Source organism: Corapipo altera, unplaced genomic scaffold (assembly GCF_003945725.1).
Source record: "Corapipo altera isolate COAL_440 unplaced genomic scaffold, ASM394572v1 1, whole genome shotgun sequence".
In the NCBI taxonomy this organism is placed as follows: domain Eukaryota; kingdom Metazoa; phylum Chordata; class Aves; order Passeriformes; family Pipridae; genus Corapipo; species Corapipo altera.
The window spans coordinates 27,385,620-27,413,141 of record NW_020884873.1 but is presented as its reverse complement, the minus strand read 5'-3'; the positions used below and the strand labels follow the sequence as shown (position 1 = coordinate 27,413,141).

The 27,522-nt window shown below is 35.1% G+C and overlaps 1 protein-coding gene across 17 annotated transcripts in view; it reads right to left on the bottom strand.

Moving 5' to 3' along the window:
* PPFIA2 (PTPRF interacting protein alpha 2) overlaps nt 1–27,522 on the bottom strand; it is a 318,848-nt gene that overhangs the window by 59,064 nt on the left and 232,262 nt on the right. For all 17 annotated transcript variants that reach the window (XM_027653930.1, XM_027653957.1, XM_027653936.1 and 14 more), the window contains 4 exons: nt 20,626–20,742; nt 9,068–9,289; nt 5,826–5,972; nt 4,674–4,808 (listed from right to left, as the gene is read on the bottom strand). In XM_027653930.1, coding sequence (XP_027509731.1) covers nt 4,674–4,808; nt 5,826–5,972; nt 9,068–9,289; nt 20,626–20,742 — 621 coding nt within the window. The remainder of the gene's footprint in view (nt 1–4,673; nt 4,809–5,825; nt 5,973–9,067; nt 9,290–20,625; nt 20,743–27,522) is intronic.

Here is a 27,522-nt window from a genome sequence, read left to right as displayed (position 1 = left end):
TTTGGGAAATTGTGCATCTTAAACTGGATTAAAAATACATGGACAAAAACTTAACTACATCTGACCCCTATAAGAAACTAGCATGAGTCTTAATGCTTGCTTTGCACTCTTTATGCCATGAAATAACAAAGAAATAGCCATTATAAACTAGTAACAGATGGAAAAATTTTGCATTGAGGGAACACCAAAGCAGCTTATGCTCTCTAACCCTGTTAAAACTCTGCTGATGCTCCTGCTGCTAATGTATCCACAAAAAAGATACTGCTTTCACATCATCTGTTACTGTTGACACTGCACATTTTCTAGGTCTTTGCATCTTAGTAAAAAAAAAAATCCAATTTCAGATGTAGAAAGCACCTGTATAATACAGGTGCCAGAATTTTTCTTCCTTGTGCTGAGCTGCAGGAACAAATCTAAATTTTCTAATGGTACAAGCCAATCTCCCATGTTTTGAGACTGACTTTTGAACACCTGCAGTCTCCATATTTTCTACTGGCTTCTTATGGCATGCATTCTTTTGGCTATCTTTGGAATAAGGGAGTTATTCAAGAACAAAGAATGCATTATTGAACTGAGTTATGCAACTGAAGGTGAAAATGTGTGATCATTCCTCATATGCTCACAGTCTAACTTGTTACAAATGTGACGAAACGCATTGGCTTAAATCTCCCCTTTTTCTAAGCACCAACCTTTCAGTGACTACATATTCACACATTCTTTCCCCTCCTTTTTCCCCCCACTACTTTCTATGCCTCCTAAATTTAATAAGCAATTCCTTCCATTTAGCTTTGTCAAATTTGCTTCTCTCATTTCTTCCTCCTATGAGGGCAAAATTTCCTGAGAAAAGGGAAGCACAATAAGAGGGGTGTTTTGAAAAGACAGGAATGTGTTGTAAATATGAAGTTTTCCTTGGCTTTCCTCTCCACTAAAGGGTATTGTTTGTTTGTTTGTTTATTAATTCATAAGAGGATTTATCAACTTCCTTCTCCAGAATACACATCATCTTGTCTCTCTTCCTTGTTCTCAGAGAGGTTTCTGTATGAATCACATCCACTCCTCGCAGGGGAACTTCTTTCCCCTCCTTGCATCCTTTCTATTGCAGACCATCTCTTTTTACTTTCCTCAGACTTCTTCCCCACATCAACAACATCCCCACACTGTCACAAAACAAACGTGTCTCACTGGCCTTAACTCTGAAGTAATTTTTTATCACCTTTAAAATTAACTGAAAGTGTTACTATGCTAAATGTGGTTTATTATGATTATGGTTTCCTCTTCTCCATCTCAGTGCTTCTCTAATGCAGCTGAAAAGCACAGTTGGTATTTCTGGTGACCTGCATACAGGAATGATGGAGTAAAATGCTGACTCCTGTCTTGTGATCAGAGAAGTGACATGGTAACTCTGCTGCACAAGCACCCCAGGGGTGAGGGACTACTAGTAGGAGTGAGTAAATGGAAGTACATGGATTCTGGTCATCTCTACTAGACCCCTCCTTGAATACATGCAAGGAGAAACTGTTTGACAAACTAACCATCTAAAGATTCTGGATGCTCTAATGTCTGTCCCTTCTGAGGTAAATGAACACTTTACAGGATAAAGAAAGGTGTAGTTAATACTGGCAGGAAGTTCTTTCTTCTAGGAACTGCCTCTTCTCCAGGGCAGGCAAAGTGACCAATACTGTGAGAGTGAGTAGAAGGTGGCTCAATGAGTCATGGCAACCTAAATCTTGGGATACATGCTGAGAGCTGTGCTACTTGTCATGACCGGACAGATACCAGTGTGATGGCCAGGCAGGACAGCACAGTGTATGGGATCATGCTGTTCCAGGTTAGTCTGCCACAGGCTGACTAACCCTCCAGTTGCTCACCCAGTGGGCAGAACATAGTGAAAACAAAGCCAAAGAAAAGTTCAAATGATTAATGTTAACTTATGGGTACTTATCCGAGTTCACTGTATAGTCCAAATTTTTGGAGTTCACTCCTTATGAATTAGTTTGGGCATGGAAAAGTAGCAAAAAGACATTCACTAGCTTATATACATAACCACCCTCCCCCCCAACCAACTAATTTTAAAAATTGAGAAGGATCTCAATCTATACCCTTCTTTAACAGAATTCCAACCCAGATTTATTATGAGCCAGAGTATAAAAAATTGAATGCAGAACTGCAACATGCATCTTTTAAATCTGAGGAGGAAAAAATACAGCCAAATCCAGAACATATTTGTTCTGTTTTGTCTCCACGTGTAAGCAATTGGTCTTATATTTTACCCACAGTGAAGCATAGTTTCCAGTTAACCCGTATTACTTTCCTTTAAAATACATGTAAAGCATGTTAGGCTTAACTCACCTCTTTGATATGATTGTAACCTCACTAATCTCAGAGAAGCCACTTTCACTGAGGTAGTACAAAAGCAAGGAGAATCAGTTTTGATTTTTTCTTTTTTTTCAGTGCAGAAGGGCTAACTCACTTGGGGGCTCATCTTTTATTCAGTATACACAGACATTCCAGTGATCACATTGCTCAGGTAGACAGACTTTGGCTAGTCTGAAGTCAGATAATTTGAATCCTACTGACAACATGGATGTTGGTATAAAGTTCAATCAAGGCAAAATTAATTCAGCATTATTCAGCCCCTTAGGTAGGTCTTGCAGTTTTCATTGAATAGCTAGTGTGGTAAGACCAAACCAGCTAGCTAATTTAAAACTACATAGGTAAGCTGCAGTGAGTACAGCACTGTCCTTGGTTCTGAGCTACATTTATGTGATCCATGAAAAGAACTGGTCTTTAAACTTCAGAGCTGTCAAACCAGCACTTTAATAAGTTAGCAAAGACATCATATACAAGATATATAAACCACAGCCTTATTTAGCCTGTTGGCCAAATATGACCTTCTTCTTCGTGTCATGTATTCCAAGGCAGCACAATTTTAAATAAAATAGATGTCTTCAGTTATTCATGTAATTGCTGAGAAATTAACAGAACCAGCAGTACAATCTAACAGAGTTCCCTGCTGGGCAAAAACTTTGATCAAGTACATCAAAGTGAAATGGGGTGGAGCATCAGCTCTGTTTACAGCTCTTTAACCACATCCCATGAAATAATGTAAGAAGACAAACGGAGATGTATATTGCAGCTTTATGGTCACAGTAACAACAGTATCTCATGGAAGTCCCTGCATGTTCTGCACAGTTGAAATGGGATTTCTTTTTACAATATTTGTCATATATATATGTTCAAGGAAAAATGCAGTTGCAAGAAAAGACATGCTTGAGACTGCAAAATACTTACTGATGGCTAATTGCTGGAGAACTTATTCAGGAAAAATCCTCTTAAAACAGAAGACATTTTTAAGATACTGAGGGCATTAGAATATGTGATTACTTGCTGAACCAGAAACAACTGAAAAAAATTGTTAAAATGCCAAGGGATTTCTCTTATGTGCACCTAAGTTTTTATTAAAATGTAACGATATTTATTTGATATTTCATGTAGCTCTTTTTGCTGATTATTCTTGGATTCCTCCCCACCTTTCCTCTAGTTTTCAGTCATTCTTTCAGATTCCCACCCATTCATATAAACCTAAAGTGGACAGTACAAAATCTTGATCACTGAATAATGATCTTACCTTAATAAAAATGCCCCTCCCCTAAGCCCCTCAAAAGCCTTTTTTTTTTCTTTGTTTCTACCTCTTAACTAAATTACTTAAAAATCAGACTTTATTAGTGAGACGTTCACCACTTAAGGCTTCACTATAAATGGAAAAACATGAGAACTGAAAAAATCCATTAGATTTAAAAATAGCTCAATGCATAAATAATTAGAAGCATTCCTTACCAATAGAGAAAGGAAAGCTTAGATAAATCCAAATTAGATGTAATACAATCTCTTAAATGCATTTTTGTCTGATTTTAAGAGATAAAGAATAAACTTCATTATATGTCTTTACGAAGCTGATAATAATTGAGGTATAGTATTAACTACATGCGCACCTGAAAGGATTAGAGGCCAAATATGAAAACCATGCTAGTGAAAATTTATCTTTATCTTCTTATTTCTCTGTAAGATAGTAGCCATATAATAAATTTATCAGAAAAAAACAGTTTGAAATCCTCTCAGAGTTTCACATCTGCTTTTGCAGATATATGATAAAAAGAATTATTCAAAATAAACCTTGTGAGAATGTACTGCAAGTTGTCTTCAGTTGTGCTGTACAAATGATCCCAGCTGCCACCGTGATTTGATTTTATAGCACTTATTGCAATGAAAATAAGTTTTGTTTATATACACGGTGGATGAAAGTGTCCAGAAGAACTAAGTACATGTAGGAATGGGACTTCCCTCACCCCTTTTTCCTTAAATTACAAATTCTTACACAGTAAAATGAATTCTCCAAAGGCAAGTAATGCTCATATGTATTGGAAATACACGACTCCTTTGTAAATATAGCCTAGGCTAACTTACAGGTAACTACTTTTCCTGCCACCAAAATTCTAAGAATTATAGACACAGCATTGAGACCATTCCTGGTTAAACTCGTGGCAGATGTTTATCAGGAGGCGTTTTCTTCTTTCAAATCAGCTTGAAGCTACTTTTGTTTTGTCCTTGAGGTGAGGAATCGGGATGCAAATTCAGTGTTAAACAATGTGGCTTCTGAAGTGAGAAGTCAGTACCTTAGTCAGAGCTGCAATTCTTTGAGCCAGTTCAGCCTCCACTTCAGGTAGGGTTTCAGCCTTCCTCATTGTCTGCTGCAGCTTCTGTTCAGCCAGTTCTAGACGCTCTTGCAGCTGTCTGTTTTTGTCTTCCAACTGAAGGCCAAAGACAGATGAACAGGTACAAAAAAATAAAAACCAGAATTAAGATTTTTCCTTTCCTTACATTGGCAGCACTAAAAACTCAGATGCATGTACCTTACTTTTCCATTGTTGGGTGGGTTTTTTTCTTTGACAATTGAAAATACCTCTTAAAATAGTCTAAGGAAGCTGGCAGAAGCTGGAGAGTTTAAGTTCTGATGGTTTAATTTCCTTGAAGAGATAGTCATGTACATATATACACACGTACAGAGAGGGATGCATGCAAGTGTGTGCAAATATATCTGCATACAGTTATAGAATACAGAATTAGAGATTATCACATCATAGAGCCTAATTTCCTGTATAGCACTTTAAATTGCTTCAAGATATGCCAGGTGAAAAAGAAGTCTGATACTGAGGCTGAGTTTGAATTATACGGTATGAATTATATTCATTTCATGTTAACTTCCAGTTTATATTGTATTCTTCAAATTACAGTGTTTTATGTTCAGTTTACATTCCAGCTTTGCAATCACCATGGAAACAAAGTACCAAGAGAGAAAGCTGCAGTCATGTTACACACTTTTTTAAAATATATTCACAGAGTGCTAAGCTTTGTAAAATTTTATTTGAACTCTACTTATATGTGGAATCATCAGAATATATTCTATGCAAATTTTGATCTTTCCTGCAGAAGGCAATTTTTTTAAAAAATAAAATTCTGAAATTGTTACATAAGAATCAAAGATATTCCATTACTTAGAGGACATTACTGTGTGCATTTATGCAAGACACTATCAGAAAACAGTTATTTTCCAACAATGCACACATTGAAATTGTTATTCACAGTTCTAGTAGCTGATATGAAACTTAGAGATACTTAACAATTTAAGGTATTTTAGATTAACTGATCTGTTGATTAAAAATGAAAAGATTAAGCTAATGGAAATCTCCCACGGTAAATCTGCCCCCTTTTTTGCATTCGTTGTCATTGTGTGCAAAGAAAGCAACTGAATAATGCAGGTACCACACCTGACGTAGGATGGCTTCCTTGTTTGCCAGTTCATTTTCTAGCTTATCGTTCATGTCATGTATGGAGGTGGATTCTCTCTGAGCACTGAGGTAGCGCTTCTCCAGTGTGGTTATTCTTTCTTCCATATCTTCCTTTTGAGCCATTGCCTAATGTAACAAAAAATCCCCCATCAAGAACCATGCAATAAAAATGCTACATAATTTTATACCAGTTTAATTTTCATGCTAACAGTAGACAGGGATGTAAGGTATGCGCAGCAGTAAATCTTTGATTTTAAGGAGAATTGATTTTCTTTTGGATTTTTGTAACTATGATATAGTAGCTTTTGAATACAGGAAACAGAAACAAACCTCATCTTTTGTATATTTTTCTAGTTTCTCTATTTTCCAATGTAAAAAATTATAGCAAACACAGCTCGCATTTACTTGTTTGCTTCTTAAACAACAGCAGGCTTGATTAGAAAATTTAAAAACTGATTAGTTACATAATAGAAACATAGTACAGTGATATGGAGAAAAAAAGTATATGCGAGTTCCTACTCTCATTCCTGGGTTCTGCTAAAATTTTCTTCTGAAGTACATATAGCAGGCATCCTGTGACATTGAAATTTCAGGAAAACAAGTGACCACGATGTTGGATACATAAGATAACCATAGCATATACCTATGTTATCTGTATATGCTATGGGTAGGACTTCTTTAAAATCTTTAGTTGGTTTTACTCATGTTTTAAAAGCTGCCTTCACTGAAGTCAGTAGCTCTAATTTACCTAGATTATTCATTACTCTATTACACTGTTTATTTCTCTTAATTTAATTATAGTGAGAGTAAAAAATTTTATTTAAGTTGTGTCTGGCTCTTGAGAAGGCTTACATGTTGCCACATAATCTTTCACAATTAAAATATTTAGTGATAAGCATGTCTTAATCATAATGTTACATAATTAGTATGATTACACTATGAAAGCAGTCTTGAAGTAAGCGAGATAATTTTTCAAGACATAACGATCCTATAAATGTACTCAAATAGCTAGTCATAAAATGCACCATATTGAGGTGATCTTTTTGAACATTGCTGAAAAAAACAACATAAACCCCAGTAATTACATATGTAACTTGTTAAAATACACAGGAAATGAATTTCAATAACTTATCCAAGTTACACTATTACTAAGCTACCCTTTTCTTGTTGTGGATATTTCATTTTCTGCATTGGGACAACTATCTTTTGCAGCTGTATGACAGGTACTACCACCTTAACATTTCATAGCAGATTTTGCACTGGCATTTGGTAATTTTTCTACAGGTAAATGTACTAGTGGCCACTTTGCTTAGGAAGAAAAAAAATGAAAGCAAGTAAGCCTGTACCTGGTGTAAGAGAAACAGCAAGTGGCAATCAAGTGTCTGAGAGACAGCAATATTTGCAAAAAGTTAAATAGAGTGGAGGTGTTAGAATCCCCTAGCGATCTAATGTAGCAATGGTGGAAAAGGAAAGCATCATAGCATCATAGAATTGCTAAGGTTGGATCATCAGGTGTGTAAGATCACCAAGTCCCACCCTAAATCTAGCACCACCACCACGTCCTCAAGTGCCATATCAACGTGTTTCCTGAACATTTCCAAAGATGGTGACTCCAACACTCTCTGGGGAACTTGTTTCAATGACTGACCACCCCTTCAGTGGATAAATGTTTCCTAATGCCCAATTAAAACCCACCCTAGCACATCTTCAGGCCATTTCCTCTTGTCTTGTCACTTGATACCTGGGAGAACAGACCACTCACCTGGCTACAACCTCCTTTCAGGTAGTTGTAGGGAGCAATAGGGTCTCCCCTGAGCCTCCTTTTCTGCAGCCTAGAAAACCCCAGCTGCTTCAGCTGCTCCTCACAGGACTTGTGCTCCAAACCCTTCACCAGCTTTGATGCCCTTCTCTGGAAACACTCCAGCACCTCAATGTGTTTCATGTAGTGAGAGGCCCAGACCTGGACACAGCACTCAAGGTGTGGCCTTACCAGCGCCAAGCACAGAGAGACAATAATTTCCCTAGTCCTGCTGGCCACACTATTTCTGATACAGGCCAGGGTGCCACTGGCCTTCTTAGCCTGGGCACACTGGTGGCTCATGTCCAGCTGGCTGCTGACCAGCACCTCCAGGTTCTTTTCCCCCAGGGTACTCTCCAGCCACTCTTCCTAAAGCCTGTAGTGCTGCCTGGGGTTGTTGTGGTCCAAGTGCCAGACCTGACACTTGACCTTATTGAACCTCATACCATAGGTCTTGGCCCACTGATCCAGCCTTTCCAGATCCCTCTGTAGAGCGTTTTTACCATCCAGCAGATCAACACTCCCGCCCAATTTAGTGTCATCTGCAAACTGACCGAGAGTGCCTTCAAACCCCTCATCCAGATAATCAGTAAAGATAACAGAACTGGCCCAAATACTGAGCTTTGGGGAACACTACTGGTAACTGGCCACCAACTGGATGTAGATCCATTTACCACCACTCTCTGGGACCAGCCATCCAGCTAGTTTTTCACTCAGTGAAGAGCATATCCATCCAAGCTATGAGCAGCTGTTTTTTCCTGGAGAATGTCATTGGAGACAGTGCCAAAGCCTTTACTGAAGTTCATGCAGGTAACATCCACAGCCTTTGCATCATCCTCTACATGGGTTAATTTCTCATAGAAGAAATTAAGGTTGGTCAAGCAGGCCCTGCCTCTCACACTCCCATCCTGGCTGGGCCTGATCCCCTGGTTGTCCTGCACATGCCATCTGATGGCACACAGGCTGATCTGCTCCGTGACCTTCCTGGGAACCGAGGTCAGGTTAAATATATGCATACAAATTCATATACATATACACACATGCATAAATCCATATGAAATACCTATATTAAAGAAAGCAATGTAAAGAAAGATAACTAATACATACTAAAATAGATTCTAGAAGCCAACCATCCAGACATATTGAGAACATCTGCCTAAGAGATGATACTGTGGAGAACACTAAGTAGAACTACAAATTTAGAGGAGGAAAGCAAACAAAAGTTAAATTACTTTTTCACTTCTTGAGAGAAAGGAATAGATTTCTAGTACTATTTCTTAATATTACTATTTCTGTCTCCTATGTTCAAGGGCTTTCACCAGTGCTCAGCTTTTGCTGCCCGTATACATTGGCCTTTATCAGTTTGTAGTGGGTATCACAGGAACAACAATCAAGAAAGACATGAATGTGGTGAATTCCTTACCTCTCTAATGTCTCTCTGATATTTACTGTTCATTTCCTCTGTTTTAATGAGCTCCTTTCTCGTGGTCTCTGCTTCCTGCTCTACCTCTCCCACCCGGGAAGACAGTGCAGCCAAACGCTCCTTCATTTGTGCCATTTCATAGTTTTGCTTTTCCAGTAGTTCCTGAAGTTCAACAACTTGACTGGCTTCATCATTTGAGTCTATTGAACCATTTGATAGGCGCTGTTAATGAAGAAGTGACATTACTGATTAATTATCTTTTAATGTGGACTCTAACCAAAAAATTTCTAAAATGAAGATTATTTTTAAAATTACCAAAGTAACTAGGAAAGGAAAAACACATATTCATGGTAGATAACACAGGTATACTTATAAAAGATAGCAAAATATTAATTCATATCAATGGATTCCAGAATGTAGCATCACATAGAGATGTAAACACTTGCACTGAGAGCAGAATACTAGTCACAAAAAGCTTTACTTTGACATTCACTGTTTGAGTACAGATTACAATACTACTCCTAAAAAGCACCAAATTGCATGCTTTCATCTCAGTTGAACTTAGGCAGCATTTTAACCTAAAGTCTATGTCATTTGCAAAATAGGTCACGCTGCATACAGGAAATAATACTAATAAATCACAAAATCACTGTACCAGAAAGTGCTTTCAGCCTAGACAACATACTGGTTAGGCCTACATTAGAAACAATTTCTGCTGAAGTAATTTATGTGCTGCTGAAAATCGTGGTGTGAATATGGTTATAAAGAAGAAGAAGAAAAAAAGAAGAGATTCCAGAACGCACATTGCATTTGGAATATGATCTCAAGAATATGATTTATATTGCAAATAAATGATTTCAGGATAGAAGTGTCAAAATATATCTATATAGAAATCTTCTCTCAAATTCAAAGAACATTATTTTACTTAATGGTTTTAACAACATTCTTTTTGCAGTCAACCATAAAACGAACCCAGATCAAGAGCACCTGCCCTGTTGTGGATCACTGAATAAAATTACTTTACTTTAAAAATTCATGACATCAAATAAGTTGTATTCTGTATACTAGTTAATGATATTATAGATATTTTATGTTATCTGCTGAACCTACTTTCAGGACACTATGGTAAAATGCTGTAGCACACTAAAAACTTATTTACACTTAGTTTGATGTTTGGAAAGTGTTCAATTAATCTACTTGAATCAAAATTCCATTAATATGCAGCAGTCACAAATGTAAACAAAACAGTACTCAAACAAGATAAAACAGTCACACTTTATTCCATTTTGAAAATTTGAGATAACTTTTTTATCTATAACAATTATAATCTGTCTTACAGTTTTAATCTCCTACAGCAATTTTAGCAGTTTTCACAGATGAACAAATTTTACCTTGCATGGAATTTTCCCTACAACTCTCTAAAGAGTGGTCCAGGAATGCTGCAAGCTTATAATAAGCCAAATACCAAATCTCAAATGCAAGAAATGGCATGCAATATAATGGTAATTTTGAAATGGTAAGCCATGGTATCTAGGAGTATGTTCACTGGCAGAGAAATATTTTCTTTTCATTAATAAAACTTATTCCCTTAAAATATTAATAACTAAACCACATATAGATTAAATCTGAAAGACATAAAATTTCACTACTTATTTACTTAGTGTGTGAGATTTCTGGAAAGACAAATAATACTGCATTTAGAATTTGCTCTCACCACTGAACAAATATTTTGATTGCCAATTATGCATGTATATATTTTGGTCTATGCACGTAAACTTCCCTCATAATTCTTTGATGAGCTCTTCGTACAAACTGCTTTAATTCTAATCATTGCTCACTTTCTCTTTACATTTTTCCTATAATCATATATGAAGCTGGTTGGTCTTTAAATTTTACAACTTACTAAAAATGTCAACATTTTTGCTTAGTAAGACCAGAATAAAAGAAGTTTTCTTTACAAATACAAATAAAATTTTAAAGACTCATCTTAAAATATGATATTTTTAGAATTCTTAATCATACTTTAAAAGTTTACCTAGGCTTTTTAACTGACCTTTTGTCATTTTTATGTCTCACTCCTATTTTTAAATATATCCATTATGTGGGTCCATCACATACAGTAACCACTTCAAAAGACACAGGAAGAAAGTTATTGAGCATTAATTCAAGGGATAACTGTTCTCACATTCCTCAGTTTTTCAGAAGGGTTTTTATCAAAATTCTATGGTAATAATTTTCCCTCTCTCCCCGAAAAAATAGCTTAAACAAGAATGAGAAAATATGCTATGACAGTAGAAGCAACAGATGTCTTGTACATGATGCTGATTCAAATGCATTTTCTGAATTAGTGAAGGAGCAGAAATCTCCCATGCTTCAGAGAAACTCCCTAGGGAATAAGCTGGGGTGGGGCAGAACTGCAGCATTTTCTTTATTGTTGGTATGAATAATGTCTATGTCTCAACTTTTAACTGTTTATTTCTTTTTCTCATTCTTTCTCTAGCTGAATTTGTTTTATCTGGTTGAATTTTTATGTTGAAATATTTCCTAGTACTCAAAGGCTTTCTTGTTGTTGATGTTCATTACAATCCATTGCAATTAATTAATGAATTGCAATGTTGATGCTATATATTAATGACAATCCACTATAAATAAATAATTAGTTGAATGTTTAAAATAATGAAATCTAAGTTTTGAATAGATCTCTGTTAATTATTACCTGAAGCAATAAGGGAAAACTTTTCAGAAGAGAGTGCTCAAAAAAACGTTTTAAAGTAGACATTTTTAGCTGTCATATCCCTACACCACCCAAAATCCATAATATTTGCAAGAAATAATGTCAAATTAGTTGGGATGGGTGGAAAAGAAAGTACTGAAAATAAGCCTAAATGATTAGAAAATCTTTAAAGGAGGGCAGGAAGGTTAATGAAAATTTTTGAAATGGTCGAAATAGTCCAGTACAGAAAACAAAAAAACATTCATGGTCCCTAGATCTGTCTTACAAGTTAGTCATGTAGATAAAGTCTTCCAGAAATTTCATGATGCTGTCTATTAAAAGTGGTCATGAAAAAGCTACATATGGACACACTCCTTAATTTCAATTATTTCACATAAAAGAATCTACTAGCAATGGCTACTTTGCCTGCAAAAAAGAAATGTGGCAAATAGCTCACGTTTCAATGCTTTGAGGTTTTTTTCTACTAAGTAATTTACCCAGTTAGCAGAGAGTCCATCTGTTTCTATCACAGTTACTTATTTAGATTTCAATGCTGCAGAAGTATAATCATCATATATTCTCAACTTCATCTTTTTCACTTTCTACAGATATGGCAGGTACACACAGCTGGGATGTGTGCTTTCCTGCCACACACACCGTCAGGGTCTCTGGCCTTTGCTCCTGCCCCATTCCACAGGTTCTCAGCCATATGAGAAACCTGCTTGAAAGGCCCAGCACAACCTTAGATGTCTTTGCTTGGACTAGTTCAGACCAAACAAAGGTATATGAGGAATGTAGGGGGTTTTTTCTTTTCTTTTTTTTTCTTTTTCCCCCCTGATATATCACCACATCAGATAAATAACTGAGAAATCACAGTCCATACTAAGAGTTTCAGAGATACTCTTACTTCATAAAGGAAGTCTTTACACTCACACAAAGAGAGTGAAACAAGATAGGAGGAGAAACAGAAAGGACGGAATAATTGCAAGTAAATCTGATGACAGTGATGATATTAAGTACAATGGCGTACTGCAGAGGAAGTCAAAGTTTGAAAAATATCCCGCAGGACCGAGACCCATAAGGGGTAATAGAGATTAAACAAGAAATGTCTGGGGGGGGGACGGGAAATCTTAGAATTTCTTAATGTCTGTGGAAATGGGGGAGGAAACTAAATGCTCCCTACCCAGAACAGTATGAAAAGGAAACCAACATTCCTGGAATCTAGCTTGCTTGTTTTCTTTCATTCAGGATTCAAAAAATATAGCAATAAGACAATCTGCTGCTCATATAGGAGTATCAGCAGGGAGGACAGCAAACTGGAGCATTACACATAACCATAAATCCCCCCCCTATATTGCTGCTTCTCTGCTGTATTCTCTCTGCCATGAGATAATAAAAGGAAAACCAGCTGCAGACTGATTTAGCAGGGTAAACAAAGAACGATGGTAAAAGGAACATGATGAGAAAGTGTGAAATAAGACTAACCCAGAATACTGTAGCCTCTGTTTATCCAATTCATGTTGCCCTTTCAATTAAACACTAGCAATAATACTGAAGGCAAACTGATTGGAGATACACTTAGGGTAAAAAAAAAAAAAGAAAAAAAAGGAAAAAAAAGAGTAAGGACACCAGACTACAACAGTTATCAAAAGAAATGGTAAAATTGTCCCAGGTTAGATAGCAAAGTTCTTCTCAATTTTATTTTGTAGAAAGAACCTTGCATTCAACAACATATGGTGCAAAATAGAAGATAAATTCCAAGAACAGTAAAAAGCACCTCCAAGTGATATTTTCTCTCCAGCTGTAAAACATCTGACAAATATGTTTGGTCTACATACTATTGACATAGTATTTTGTGTATTTTTGTATTGTGTACTATGTGTTAGAATTTAACATCAGTGGTGAGAAGGAAAACAATAATATCTCAGGGGGTTACCTCAACAATCCGCAGTGGAGACAGGACTCATTACCTTGATTGAACTCCTCATCTGTGCCCCTTAGTTTTGGTGGTAAGAGCACAGGTGATTCGCATGATGCCCATGTGCATAAGCATTTCTGTTCTGAAGGACTAAATTAAAAGCTCTGTCTAAACAAAAGGTCCCTTTACATAATAGAAAGTAATCTTAAAATTTCAAATCTTATTTTTTAGAATTCTTAGAATAAGCCAGTATTTTTATAGTGTAAGCACTGGGTTGTGTGGTTGGGCGTTTTGTGTTTTGTTTTTTTTTTTAACTCTAAAATTGTGCGCCCTTTTTCTACTCTTTGCTAAGATGCTCTCACAATCCTTTTTTAAAGGAGTACTGGCACGTTCATTGCACTATAAATCCTTAGTGTCAAAATTGAGGTCCTCACCACGTTTTTAAGTCAATATAATGTCATTGTGGTTCATCCTGAACAAATTTCTCTCAAGTTCTCCTCCTAATGTTTAAGGGAACTGTCTTTGTTTGGCTGGCTACCTTCAGCAAATACCCAGATGATTTCTGACATATGTTACACTAGAGTCATGTCAGAATCAAACATGTTTAAAAACATGAAAACTTTTGTAATATATTATAATATAATATATAAAATAATATTAATATATTAATATTAATGTATTTATTGATAAACAACCTAAAATCTAACATTAAAATGGGTTTTCAAAAGTCTTCATATAGTAAGTTCTATTCTAACTATGTGAGGGTTCATTTGACAATATAAATATTGTAAATGTATGTAAAGAAAGAACATGAGATTATGCAAGTTCTCTCAATAACATGTCGAATTAGGGAGTTTTCTTCTTTTTTTTTTCCAGTATGAGGTGGGACAGGAAAGCAACAATCTAAAGCATACATAAAAAGATAGAGCAATGGATACAAGCTAAGGTTGAGCAATAAATGGTTTTCAAAAAAATCACAGTATTTAGAAAAGGTTACAAAAATAAGACAGAATTATTTTTTAAGAACAGAACATCATTGCTGTAGAAGCCTGTCTCCAGATATGACATATCTTCATATCTGCTGATAAGCCTGTGACCCTATAACTCACGGTGACTGGACTTCAAGAGGATGCTTCTTACTACAGTGTAGAGTTCTTCCACCTCTATTCCATTCAAAAACCTCATGCAAAATATTTAAAAGAAAATGATACTAGCACGGATACATTGCTATGCAATAGCCCATTCTCAAATGGCAACTAAACAAGCAAAAGCAGTATGATCATCATCTGTATAATCAGCACAGAAACCAGAATGTGTAAAACTTTGCCAAAAATAGTAGCATTACGCCTAAGCTGTCACAGTAATTTCTAAGTGGTTGGTTGCCTCTCTGAAGGTTATGCTACTTCTCTAGGTTGCTCCACACATTTTGGTCTGTGTCAGGCAGTATTCTCATAATTATTAGAGGTTCCCTCTTCAGTTACTCCAAATTTTTGTCCAACTTCTAATCAACTATCAAAGCCAATATTCTTTCAACTGAAATTTTTCTTCCCTACTCCAATACTGATGTAAAAATAGCTAACTTCTTCAGCACTTTTCTCTCCAAATATTCTCACTTTCTTGCTCCTTCTACTGAGCCATCAAACAACTCCTGTTTTAATCACTAATTTAAAAATCTAGAATATCTGCTTCCTGATCACTTTTCAGCTATTATTCATCTTTCCGATGCCTGTGATCATATGTCATACTTTAGTTATTTTGCAAAATGAGGTAGGGGGGAAAAAACCCTTTAGTTGATGGGTGGGCTTTCTTTTTTTTCTTGTTGCTGGTCTCTCCCAGAATGCCTGCCTGTTTCTCTTTTACACTACCAGAAGAGTTTCTGAGCTCTCATGCAGGAGACAGAAATCAGTTACTGCAACCTTATTATAAAGGCTAGTCATCTGTCCAAACCAAACTATACACACAAACTCTGCCCTCATTTGCCTTGACTAACTCCTTTTTCTTCATAGTCTCTCCATCCTACCATTAGAAATGACTGTCCTAGCAACTCCTTTCAGTAAATCATCCAGCAAAGGTCACTCAGCCAATGCTGTTAGCTAGCACAGTGCTTGAAATGTGAAATTCCCCTGCAAAATTCCCCTTTTAAAGCTGTATTTTAACAGGTTTAATATGGAGTAGTATGTAGAGGTTTCTATTGAATAAATAGGAAAAGAAACTTATATAACTGAAAGACAAATGAATTTATATGAAACAGGCAAAGAGCTAATTTCTTGAAAAATTAAAAACCAGAGAGGCCTATTGATTTATCATTTTAAAAATGCATAAATTCTCTATGCTATAGGGTTGAGCAGTAAGTATTCATAGTTATGCAGACATACTAAACTATTAAGCAGGACAGTATTTACAAAATATTTGCCTGGACACTTTCCAAGAAAATACTGCATACACTCCTAGACTTACTCCTTAGATTAATGAAATCTTCTAATCCTAGCTGCAGTTTTCATCCATGTTTCCTTTCACTCTGAAAACTCCTCACCTCCCCAGGTGTGTCAAGCCCTCAATCTTCATTAAATCCCCCTTAGCACATGCTTGTTTAATTAGCTTTATCAATCTTAATCCAGAAAGAGGTGATTAGTAAGTCAGAAAGATATCTGCACTGTTTGGAAACAAACCCACTATCCACCTATCAAATATTTTTTGTGTCTGAAATGTATTATTTCTCTAATTCAGAATGTGTACACTTTGAGGCAAGGACCACATCTACCACTATTTTTTATGTATCAATCCCACCATTTTTTATACATCCTGCATTCTGACTTCAGTCAGAAAACAGGCAAAGAAAACATCCTTACGGCAAACTTCTTCTAAGTTATAAACACTGCTTTGATGGTTGGTGTTCAATTGTTGCTAATTCCTCTTTTTAAATGGTTCTTCTGAGGGCTCCATATATCCTGCCTTCACTCCTTTCTCTGGCATTCCACTATGCTGCGAGTTGAAAGATTTTTTAATTTATTCATCCAAAACAAAGGAGTGTATGTGATAAAAACTAATAAGTAAAAACTGAAATTGGAAGTTTTCTACAGTTTTCTATTAATCACACAAAGTGATCAGAAAATCCAAAAATAATGAAATCCAAAAATGGAAATTCTGGTGATTGCTCTCAAAGACACTTGTTACTTTTATTAATTGTATTTGATTTGCACTCTGAACATTTTAGCCCACCGTGTTTGTCTTGGCAAAACACATTTTACTTCTACAGGATACAATGTCTATCACTGTTGTCAATGTTTTCACAGATTTTAGTATTCACAGTCTATTAGCACTTGATTTAATTATTATAATACGTTAGTGTTATGAGAAGGAAATAAAAATGTGATTCTTAAATCAGCTGAACGTGACCACCTGAGGTATATTATGAAGCAAAATAAACCCATCTCTTTAGTTCTTGTAAAAAGTAATTATATACAGCTCTGAGTTCCTCATAAAATGCAACATTATTTATTTAGGAGAACAAGGTCTTCGTTGCACCAGAAATACAGACTCTTTTACCTCTCCTGGCGTATGTGTCTGTTTCTATCTGACTGAAATACTCTGGTATTTATTCTGAAGGGAAGGGAACAACTGTGCTGGTAAAGCTTCACTTACTATGGACAGGACCAGTGTGGTACACTGGTTAGAAAAAGTAGGTAAACCCGCAAGACTACTTAAGGAGTTTTAATGGTACAGTTATGGATCTTGGAATAAAGAAGAGTACCCTTATTAGCAGGTTAAAGGTTGTCATTCTCTGCTGTCTGTTTCAGATAGGAAACCATCAATATTGAGGTGTGCACAAAAGCAATCTTCTTCACTGTTTGTGCCACTGCCTAGCTTCTTTCCTTTAACATCCCTGCATGCATCTATTATCTTGATCTCCAATGCTGTTCAGTCCCACTGTTGCAGCTTCCCTAGTTGCTTCCCAATAGATTTCTCAATGGGCACTTTATTCACTGGGAAATCTGCCTTTCCTGGCCTTTTCTTGTGGGGAAATCAGGCTTTTGTTCTTACAGATTAGGTGAAGGATCTGTGTGGCAGCAAGTGGTCAAGGATCTAGGTAGGAGAATATCTGGTAACAGATATGGTTTCATTTTATTTCCCACAGCAGATGATCTTTGTCAGGTGTTTTTTCAAACAATTTTTCAAACTCCTTTACAGCTCTTTTTGCGCAAGTTGACCTCTTTGTGAGTTTCTATATTTGTTAGCTTTTAAATTGCTCTTGCCTAAATAATATACCTTAGAACCTTTATTGTCATAGATCATATTGACTAGGGTCAGCCCTACAGAATATACATGACCTTATCTGTTTAATAGCCTGGCATCCACCTGCCAACAAAAGCAATTCACACTGCAATCTGCAATCTGTTCCAGGTAAAAAAAGCTAGAAGCTCCTTGTTAGCTTTTTGTTGTTTTGTTTCAAAGTAGGCTAACTTTATGTTGAAACTGCTAATTCTTTCCTACAGAAGATGTTTTACAAAATTTGGAACTTTGTGAAATCATAATTAAAAGCCACTTATTTTTGTCTTTTTAAAATTGTTCCGTTTTTTGTTTGTGAAGTAGTAAATATTTATAGTTAATACTTCTCATTACTTCTATTTTACCATTATTTTCTTTTGAGATGTTTTATTTATACTTGATAATGAGGCTCCATTTATGATTACACCCTGTCACCATTAATAAGATTTCTATTTCTTAAAGATTTACTAGCTTGATTTCCCTTATTGCTCATTTAAAAAAATACTGAGTAATGAGCCATTGTTTTATAGAAATCATTTTATGGTATAACAGAACAGTATCCTTTTGAACTAAATTTTTTCTTATAAATATATATATATACATAAACTGCATTCTATAAAATGTATAGTCTCTCATTTTAGCAATTTTTTTTATTTTTCCAGTTTCAGAGGATTCTTTTTTAATTCTCAATTTTCACTATTATTTTTTCATAATTTTGCTAATATCAATGTAACTTTGGTCATATTGTTTTAATTATTGGCATGATATTAACTTTTCAGTTCTCAGGCAAGGTCTCATTTTCTTCAGTTTCTTTTAGAAAAAGAAAATGAATGGCATAGAAAAATTCTGGGACTGTTCTTTCTATCCTCTTGAGAGGAAGCAACCTAAAAGAAGTACATAATAACTTTTCTTAGCACCTATTGTAAGCATTGAAGTAATAGAAAATATTTCTGTGCTGCTGAGAAATGCAGTCAGATTATCTTCCATCCCCTACCCTCTGCCAAGTCACAAAATGCAAAACCTAAAATGTAGAATCTACTGATACTGACTGAAGCTGAACATTGATCCCCTGTATTATGGGAGGGTGCAAACCATTACTTCATAGCTTATTGCTCCATCCCTACTGCTGAAGTTGAATGAATATTTTCTAAATGGATGCTTAGTCTGGGCTTAAGCTGAAATAACATACAAAGCTGAGATTCCACAAAATAAGAAGGAATTAATGGCGGGTACCAAGGTCACTGTAGAAAGTTTAAGAACAACTAGTTGCAGAGGATGTGAATTAGAGTGGACTGGATGATCTGGCGTCAATACAGTCTCCTCTTAACTTCCTATCCAGTATTCCTTAATCAATATAAGGAGCAAAAAGTAGTAAGCACAAGCTTTTAATTCATCTTACCCTGACCAACCTAAAATGTATTTATTAGGAAGCATAGAAGTTTTCTGGACATAACATTTAATACAAAAATTGATAGTAATGTGTTACTTTGGCTTTCATTCCTCTCATTAATGTTTAAATATGCAGATTTCTTAAAGGATGGATAGTCTTATTTCTACTTAGTTCTAATTGCAAATAATGAACCCAATGGCTCAAATCAGAAGACATAGCTTGCAAAGAAAGTGGAAAATTAGAGATTTTCAGTTAAGCAGTGCGGTTGTATTTAAAAGCGCAGGAGAACGGGGTGTTCACTGCTTATGAAAATTTCACAGATGTGTCTGTGAGTAAGATTTTGCAAAGAACAGGGAAATGGCTGGACAGTATTTGTTTACTGTATGTTTCTCAACCACACAGATCACTGAAAGAAAAATACACACATAAAATAAACCACAAAACATGTAAAATTAATGCTTGCAGTGCAAGTGAACCCTTGTAAATTGGATTGTCTATAAAATAAGTAATGATGAGGGCTATTTTTTATAAGCATGATGTCTGCCAGTGTTCATCATATGGCATTAGAAAAAAATACAAAATTAGAGATCCAAGCAGCAACCCCACTCATTCCAGCTGTCTGTCAAATGTTATGTTTTGCTTTCATTTTAACTTAAGAATTCTGAAGCAAGAGACAAAGATATTCAACTTGGTTTTTATCAATCTGGAAAACTCAGGCTTAGAAGAAAATCTTGTTTCTAAATCAGTCTCTAATTTTTTTTCTCTTTCAGCCTTAAGAAGCAAATATGTGGCCTGAATTCTGTATACCTATTTCCTATTGTAATAGTGCTAAGTGAGATATATGCTCTTCACTTCTCTTTATATGAGCATGGACATGAATTTGAAAAGTATCCGTAGGCAGCACAGAGGAAAATTACTTTTAGATCTCTGTCATCTCCCTATGGACAGTTTCACATTTATGTGCCACTACACTCTTCTGTATGTAACATACAAAGGATCACTCAGCAGCACATAGTATCCTGAATTGTAGCATTATGCAAAAAATGCCAAGAAAAGTTTGTTATGAGTCTACCTCAATACCCTATCAAAGAGCAAGGACCTGCCCATTAGCATTTCTTTTCCATTTAAACAAGTTAATTTTTTTATACTGCTTTCAGTAGGCAGACAACACTCTAAAAGGATGTCCCATAAAAGAGTTACATTACTAAAATCTAGTGCCTGATTACTTATCATACTGATTGTGTGATTTAATAAAAACTAACATTTTATACCTTTTCATGAACCTTTTGCCCTGGCTCCATTCCTTCAATATGCTCTGATTCAGCAGAGCCTTCACCAGCTGCCATTTTCCTTTGAATGTGTGCATTTTGTTCACGCAAAGCTACAATCTGCAAAAGAAATGAAATAAGTGGTCAATATACATGAGAAACCAGAAAACTACTGTGCAGGTGATTTGTTAAATCTATTAACAATTCAGTGCTATGTTGGCCATTTGTGGCATTTGCAAAACTATCAAATGCAAAGTGGTTTAAAACCCAAACATATTAACCATGTCTAAAGGCCACTAAGGATACAAAGGAACCAATAAATGACACGATAGTCACCACTGTCTTGCCTTCTATCTTTCCTTTGTACAAGGATCCTTGTTTGCTTTTTTTTTAAGCTTGAAAGATGAAACAGCAGTTAGTCATTGATTTTTTAACACTGCGAGAAGAAGACTCATTCTTTTATATAGAATTCAATGGACGCCCAAGTGGTATTGTAGCAAAACAGTACCAAATGGCTATGAATTAAAACCAAGGGATGTAAATCAAAGTGTTAGTTTTCCATCAGCTTCCCATCTGTTAGTAACAGCAACATACGTTTTACATGTTTTTTTTTAAGAAAAACATGTACATTAACACCCTCTACTATGGTATTCATTGACTGTTTTAGCACATATTCAAGCAGGTTTTATCGTTTTTAAAATATTAGTTATTTATTGGTAGTGCTACTAAAAACCCCATTTAATGGTTATGTTTAAATGCTGACTGTAAAGATCATTTGAATCTCTCTGACCAATATTTGAGATATCAGGGACACACCATTTCAAACAACTTTTCCTTAATATAAATGTTGAAAACTGCTGTAATATGAGTCAGGCTGATTCACTGCTCACTAAATTCCAAGTTACAGCCCTTGTAGAAGTCATGTGACTCCCACTGACTTCAGTGCCAAGACCAAGACTTGAGGGCAACATTTCATCCAAGGCAATTATAGGAAACTGTAAGAATGGGAATTAAAACTGTCTGAGACTATCTGTGTCTTTTGGGTTGTACAAATACGCTGAGCTTTAAAACATTTTGCTTAAGTAAGAGAATTACATCTGTCCTAAATAACAGAAAAAGCTCTGTATGATTAGCATAGTCTCACTTTGTACACATTAATTGGTAATTTAATAATTGTGGGTATTTTTCTGAATAGCTTCACTCAGTTCTTTTTCTCTGGGGTTCAAATAGTTCTCAAATCAAAACTACTGCAATCATGGTTCCCACCAAACAAAATTAGCCATCAGTTAGTGGCAAAAGAGACTTTCAGGTGGATTAAATGAGATGCTTCAACATATGTGTTATAAAATTCTGATTTATGTAATGTAATTATGGATAATTTGAAAAAAATGTAAAGTCACAGGATATGTTAACTGGCAGACAAAAATAGATCTGAGTTTTTCATATGATAATCTTTTGTTGATCCATTACAGTGAAGACATCACTATGCCTCTATTTGGAATTATCATCTACATCTAATGCAAATCCTTACACCTCTTTAGCTCAATAAGAATGCTGTTTAAATGTATTCTAAAATAGTTCAATTTTTCTTAGCCTCTATTGGTCTTTAGATACCATGAGACCACCACTTTCCAAGTAAGTAAATAAATGAATTTTTAAAAAATCAATTGTTCCTTCAAGGTAAAAGGCAAATAAAAGAATACAATATAATGTACCATTATTTGGAGGGACTTTCTTGATTTTCTAATGTTAGGGAACAATCTCTTTTCCAAAAATCCATCCTTGTTAAACCTTACTAATTCAAAGATTTTATTACTGTAATGAATGCGCAGTAAATATATACAGGAACAACACAGAGTTTGAAGTCTGGCACATCTTAAAAGTTTCAGCTCTAGGGTAGTCATCATATAACAGACCAAAATTGTGAATAAGCACACAGCTAACTTGTTTTCTTACTTGTTCTATTCTTGATTTAAAGAATATATTAAGGCAGAATGAATGTTCCTAAGGGAGCATGGAAACTCTCCAGTGTCTTACAAATAAACATGAATTTTTGCTTTTCACTTTGGTCAAGCAAAAGGTTTTTAATTGCTATCCTGCTTCTTTTTATTACTTATTTCTTACTTAACTTTCAATAATATGCAAATCATTTGCAAATGTGCTAATTTAATCAATGAACCATTTCTGTAGCCAAAGCATAGCACAAGGGTTAATGACGAAGACAAAAGTGAAGGTGAAGACATAGATGACTCTAAATTTTTTCCTAGGTAGACCCTGAATCTTCTTCAATTTTAATGATTATTACAACAGCAGACAATGATAATATCAGAGATCTAACTAAGAAAATGACTATTCAACATAGATAAAATTCAGTAATATTATTTTTAAGAAATGCATTTTTGTTCTATTGATGCTTTTACGTTTATGATTTTCAACTTCAAATATCTACTACAAAGCATGTCCACAGATAGCTTTCCAAGTATGTACATACTATCTAACCCTCTAAGGTTAAATGCTTAATGGTTTGCATGCTAAGTTCCTTTTTTAAAAAGTAAAAGGTAATATTCTTAAGGATGGTATCATAGCTACTGAAAACAAAACAAAAGAACCCCAACTCCCAAGACAGATTAATAGAAAATAAATTTGGATAAATACATTAATCTATTTAGTACTGTTGTACCCCAAACTGGAAATCAACCTGAATATTCAAGTCCAAATTGTACCTTCTAGAATATGATCAAATATATCACATATTTTTTCCTTATCAGCTGCTAATTGTAGACCTCAAATGATTAGATTCCCTTTCCAAAATCATTATGTTTCTATTTAGCACACTTGACATGGACCACAGCAACACCTTTCAATGAGACTCTAAACAAGAGTGTAAAATTTCAAGTCTCCCCATAGTTAAGTCTAAAGATAGCTTTCTGTCACAAGTCTAAATTTGTCTCCCTGTTTTTTTGCCAAACTCAGTCAGCAGAACCGAAAAGTTCTTATTTTTTATTATTGAGAAAAATGAAGCAATTTTCGTCAGTTTAAGAACAAAATATAGAGTATTACTTTTCTAGTTGGACCTTTCTAACTTTTGTAGCTTAAGCCCATGAAAATACTCTCTACCCTGAAGAGTTCCTTTAGCTTATTCTCATCTCACAGGCATGTTGATCTTCAACATTCGTATCACTTTTGTATGTTAGTTTTCTGACTGAGAAGCAACATTGAAACTTTAAAGAATTTCCATTGATTTAGATTCTGGCTTTCAGATGTCAAAGGTACTTTGAGACAAATGGCACAATTTCTAAAGTCCTACTGTTGTAATAATTCTGAACAAAACCTTATGCAACTTCAGCCTTTTTGTCTCAACTCTGAAATAATTTCAACACTCCTAAAGCCCAGCTTTTAGAGTTACAATTTTGGTGAGTATCCTCACTATATTATCTATGTAAATTCCCTCCAAAATCTTAGCAGAATTTGTGTCCATTATCTATAGACAGTGCTGAAATACGTTTCTTAGGAAGTTAGGATTCAACAATTCAGACTCAAAATTTAAAGTGGTCTCCATTACTATAAATGGCCAAATCTACATATCATGTCTAAACACTTAATAGTCTGAATCCAGGTATTCAGAGAATATTAATTTCAAATATTAGATACATCATAGAACAGAATATGAATATATAAGCCAGAACTGATTGGAAGAAGTAACAGATGGAACCATACGCATCAGCCATGTTGGTTAAAAGGAAAATGTAATAAGATAATAATTTCATAATGATATAGACAACATGAGACTATAAATCAGTAAGCAATAGCATAAATTTCATCTATTTAGCAAGGGAAATAGTCTGATTACTAACCACAATAGAATACTAAGATTTAAAATTTAAAGAAATGAAAGATTCACATTGTGGTTGAAAAGAACTACAAAACTTTGAAGGATAACCAAAAAGGAAAGGAAAAACTAACACACAAAAATGGCAAAATATGCCAAGAGGTTTATTAGTCTAAATAAAAATAAACTGGAACACACAAGATATACATGAAGATGCAATGGATTTATTCACAGCACAAAGTCTCTCATGAGACACAAAAGGAAGCAGGAAAAGTATTACTCTATATTTTTACTTTGAGTATACTGCAAATTAACTAATTTAAAATTATTTGAGAGGTGTGAGATCAGAATCCATTTCTAAATATATGAAATCCTAAATGACTGTGTACCTCTGCTGCTGAAACTTGTCTGAGTGCCATTTGTTACCTCATTACAGTTTCAGGCTTCAGGTAGTTAACTTTACTATGAATACTTAATACAATTCTCTATTTAGTGATAGGACAAGGGGGATGCCCTTAATCTGAAGTAGGGTAGGTTTAGATTAGATATTAAGAAGAAGTTCTTGACTTCTTATGAAGGTCCAGTGCATCATCACTTTATGAACAGGTTGCCCCTAGAGATTGTGGACTGCCCATCCCTAGACCTACAGGTGTTCAAGGCCGGGTTGGATAAAGTTCTGAGAAAGCTGGTCTATTGGAAGGTGTTTCTGCCTGTGGCAGGGGAGTTGGAACTAGATGATTCCTTAAGGTGTCTTCCAACCCAAATCTTTCTATGATTCTGGGATTTTAAAACAGCAATGAAAAGGAACTACCAACTTATTACACTTTTTTTTATTAAGTTGCCTACATCGGATACATTTTTAATTGCGCACTTGGTCTGTGCAGTCTCATGTCATTCAAAAATCTCTTATATTTATAGAACTTTGGTCTTGTCTCTTTACTGCTGTATGCAAATCTTGAGCATCAATGAGCTATTATTATATTTCTGCAGAGCAGTAAACTGTCTCACTGCAAAACTTCCCCACAAAGCACCAGCATTCAACTCCTTATGGTTTTGCTCAGAGACAAGTGATATTTTGGCTGCTTTCTGCCCTATGTTTTAGTGTTCTAGGCTTTATTGTGGTCACGTGCTAAAAGAAAGATGACTGCTACTTTGCAAGTAGCTACATGTTACTTTGCATGTGTAAGAACATGTGTAAACCTGCATTAATTTCTGATTTTCTTCATCAAAATACCTCAAACCCAATAAGAAATCAGCATATAACCTACAAAACACTAAGAAACTTGTCAGGTATCTTTGTTCAGATGATAGATAAAAATGTGTGAGAAAATATTTCCCTGTTCAAATATTAAGTGGAAATCCCTCGAGGTTGGTGGAAAGGAACTAAATGAATTCCTTTCTCTGTTATGAATAATGGTGATATTTGGTCCATAAATAGCACTGACAACTTTGGAAGGAAAAATGACAACTTTAGACAGGAAGAATGATTTTGTAGTTGAAAACTCAAGTGGATTCATGATTTGGAACTCTGAGATGATTGCTTCTGGTGGTGATTAGGTTTGGGGTGAATGAGAGAATACTGACCATTGAGGGATCAGACAAAATAATCCCCTTACCACTAGGCTTTTCCAGTAAGTGTTCTGACACCCTTGGGGAGAAGCTGTTGTTACTATCAATTGTATAATATACTGTAAAGTACAAAAATAGCATTCTGGGTACTTTTCTACTCAAAGTAATTTCCTTTGCTTGAAATCTTAGTCCCCAAGGCCTTGTTCCCAATGCTGTTGTTCTGTAAAAAAGGATCACTGCATATCTGACCCCAGCACAGAGCATGGTCTACATACAGAAAAAATATAGTTTCAGCCTTTGGCATCATGTATCACCCAGCAACTTGGGGCAGAATTACAATAACTGAACGGAAAATTTTGATTTTATCTGGCTGGTACACTGCAGCATAACTGAAAAGCAAAGTGTTGAGTGCTTAGATTAAAGTGGTTAGCTGATTCCTTCTATAAACACTGGGAGAGGAACATCACCAGTGGGTCACCTATGTCTGAAGTAGGTGGGATTAACACCATGCATGTATTTTTTCCTGACTGGAGGGAAAACAGACTGGAGAATCCCATTATTAGGGCTAAATTAAAACTAAATATACACTATCAAAGGACTGAAGAAATTCCAGAAATAACTCAAGCATGAAGTAAAAAGCATTTCTGTAATATGCACTAACCTGGTCATCCCACTTCTGAGACACAGTGAGGAAAACTGTTCTGGTTGTCTTTTGCATGCATACTTCCCTTCTCCCAGCGTGATACAGTACAGAGCACTGTACACAGTACAGTATAGAGAAAAAAAAATATGCTTTCAAAAGTATATGGCCTCTTTTAGGTAAAATAAAATCCTATTCTAATTTTTAAAATAGTTACATAATCAATTTCTCTATTGTTGTTTTCTTTACTGTTTTTGCTATTTAAATTGTATTTGAAACTATTTGCCAGTAATGGATTTAAATGTCATTACTGCAAGTATCTTGATATAATTTTGCTTTTCATTGAATAAATTACGTTATATAGAGATATAAGGGTATTTAATTAATACATATTTCAGGCCAAATGTTTACGGAGGTTTGTCTCTGTAGGAATCTTTTAATATTTAAAACAGACTCTTTTTTGGTTTAATTATCTCAACTTTTTCACTTTGAATTTATCAAATTTATCATTAAATTGGTTTAGAACAAGACAAATATACTGTTTTGTTGTTAACAGAGGCTCTAAACACACATATATAGTGTTAGACCGTTCTCCAAAACCAGTAAGAACCTGGATCACTTAAAAAATGTAAGACTTAAGAGAAAACAATTATTTTAAGCTTTTGAAAAGCTGTTTTTCATAAACTTATCCTATTTAAACCACAGAATTTGTTTCTGTGATTTCCCAACATCGAAACAAATCTGCCCCAGGCAATTAAACTCACTGATATAATGTTTTTCACTTTGCTACAGATGACAGATATTGAAGAATTTTTCTTCCATTACCTCTTATTAAGGTGTTTCTTTTTACATATATAGTATG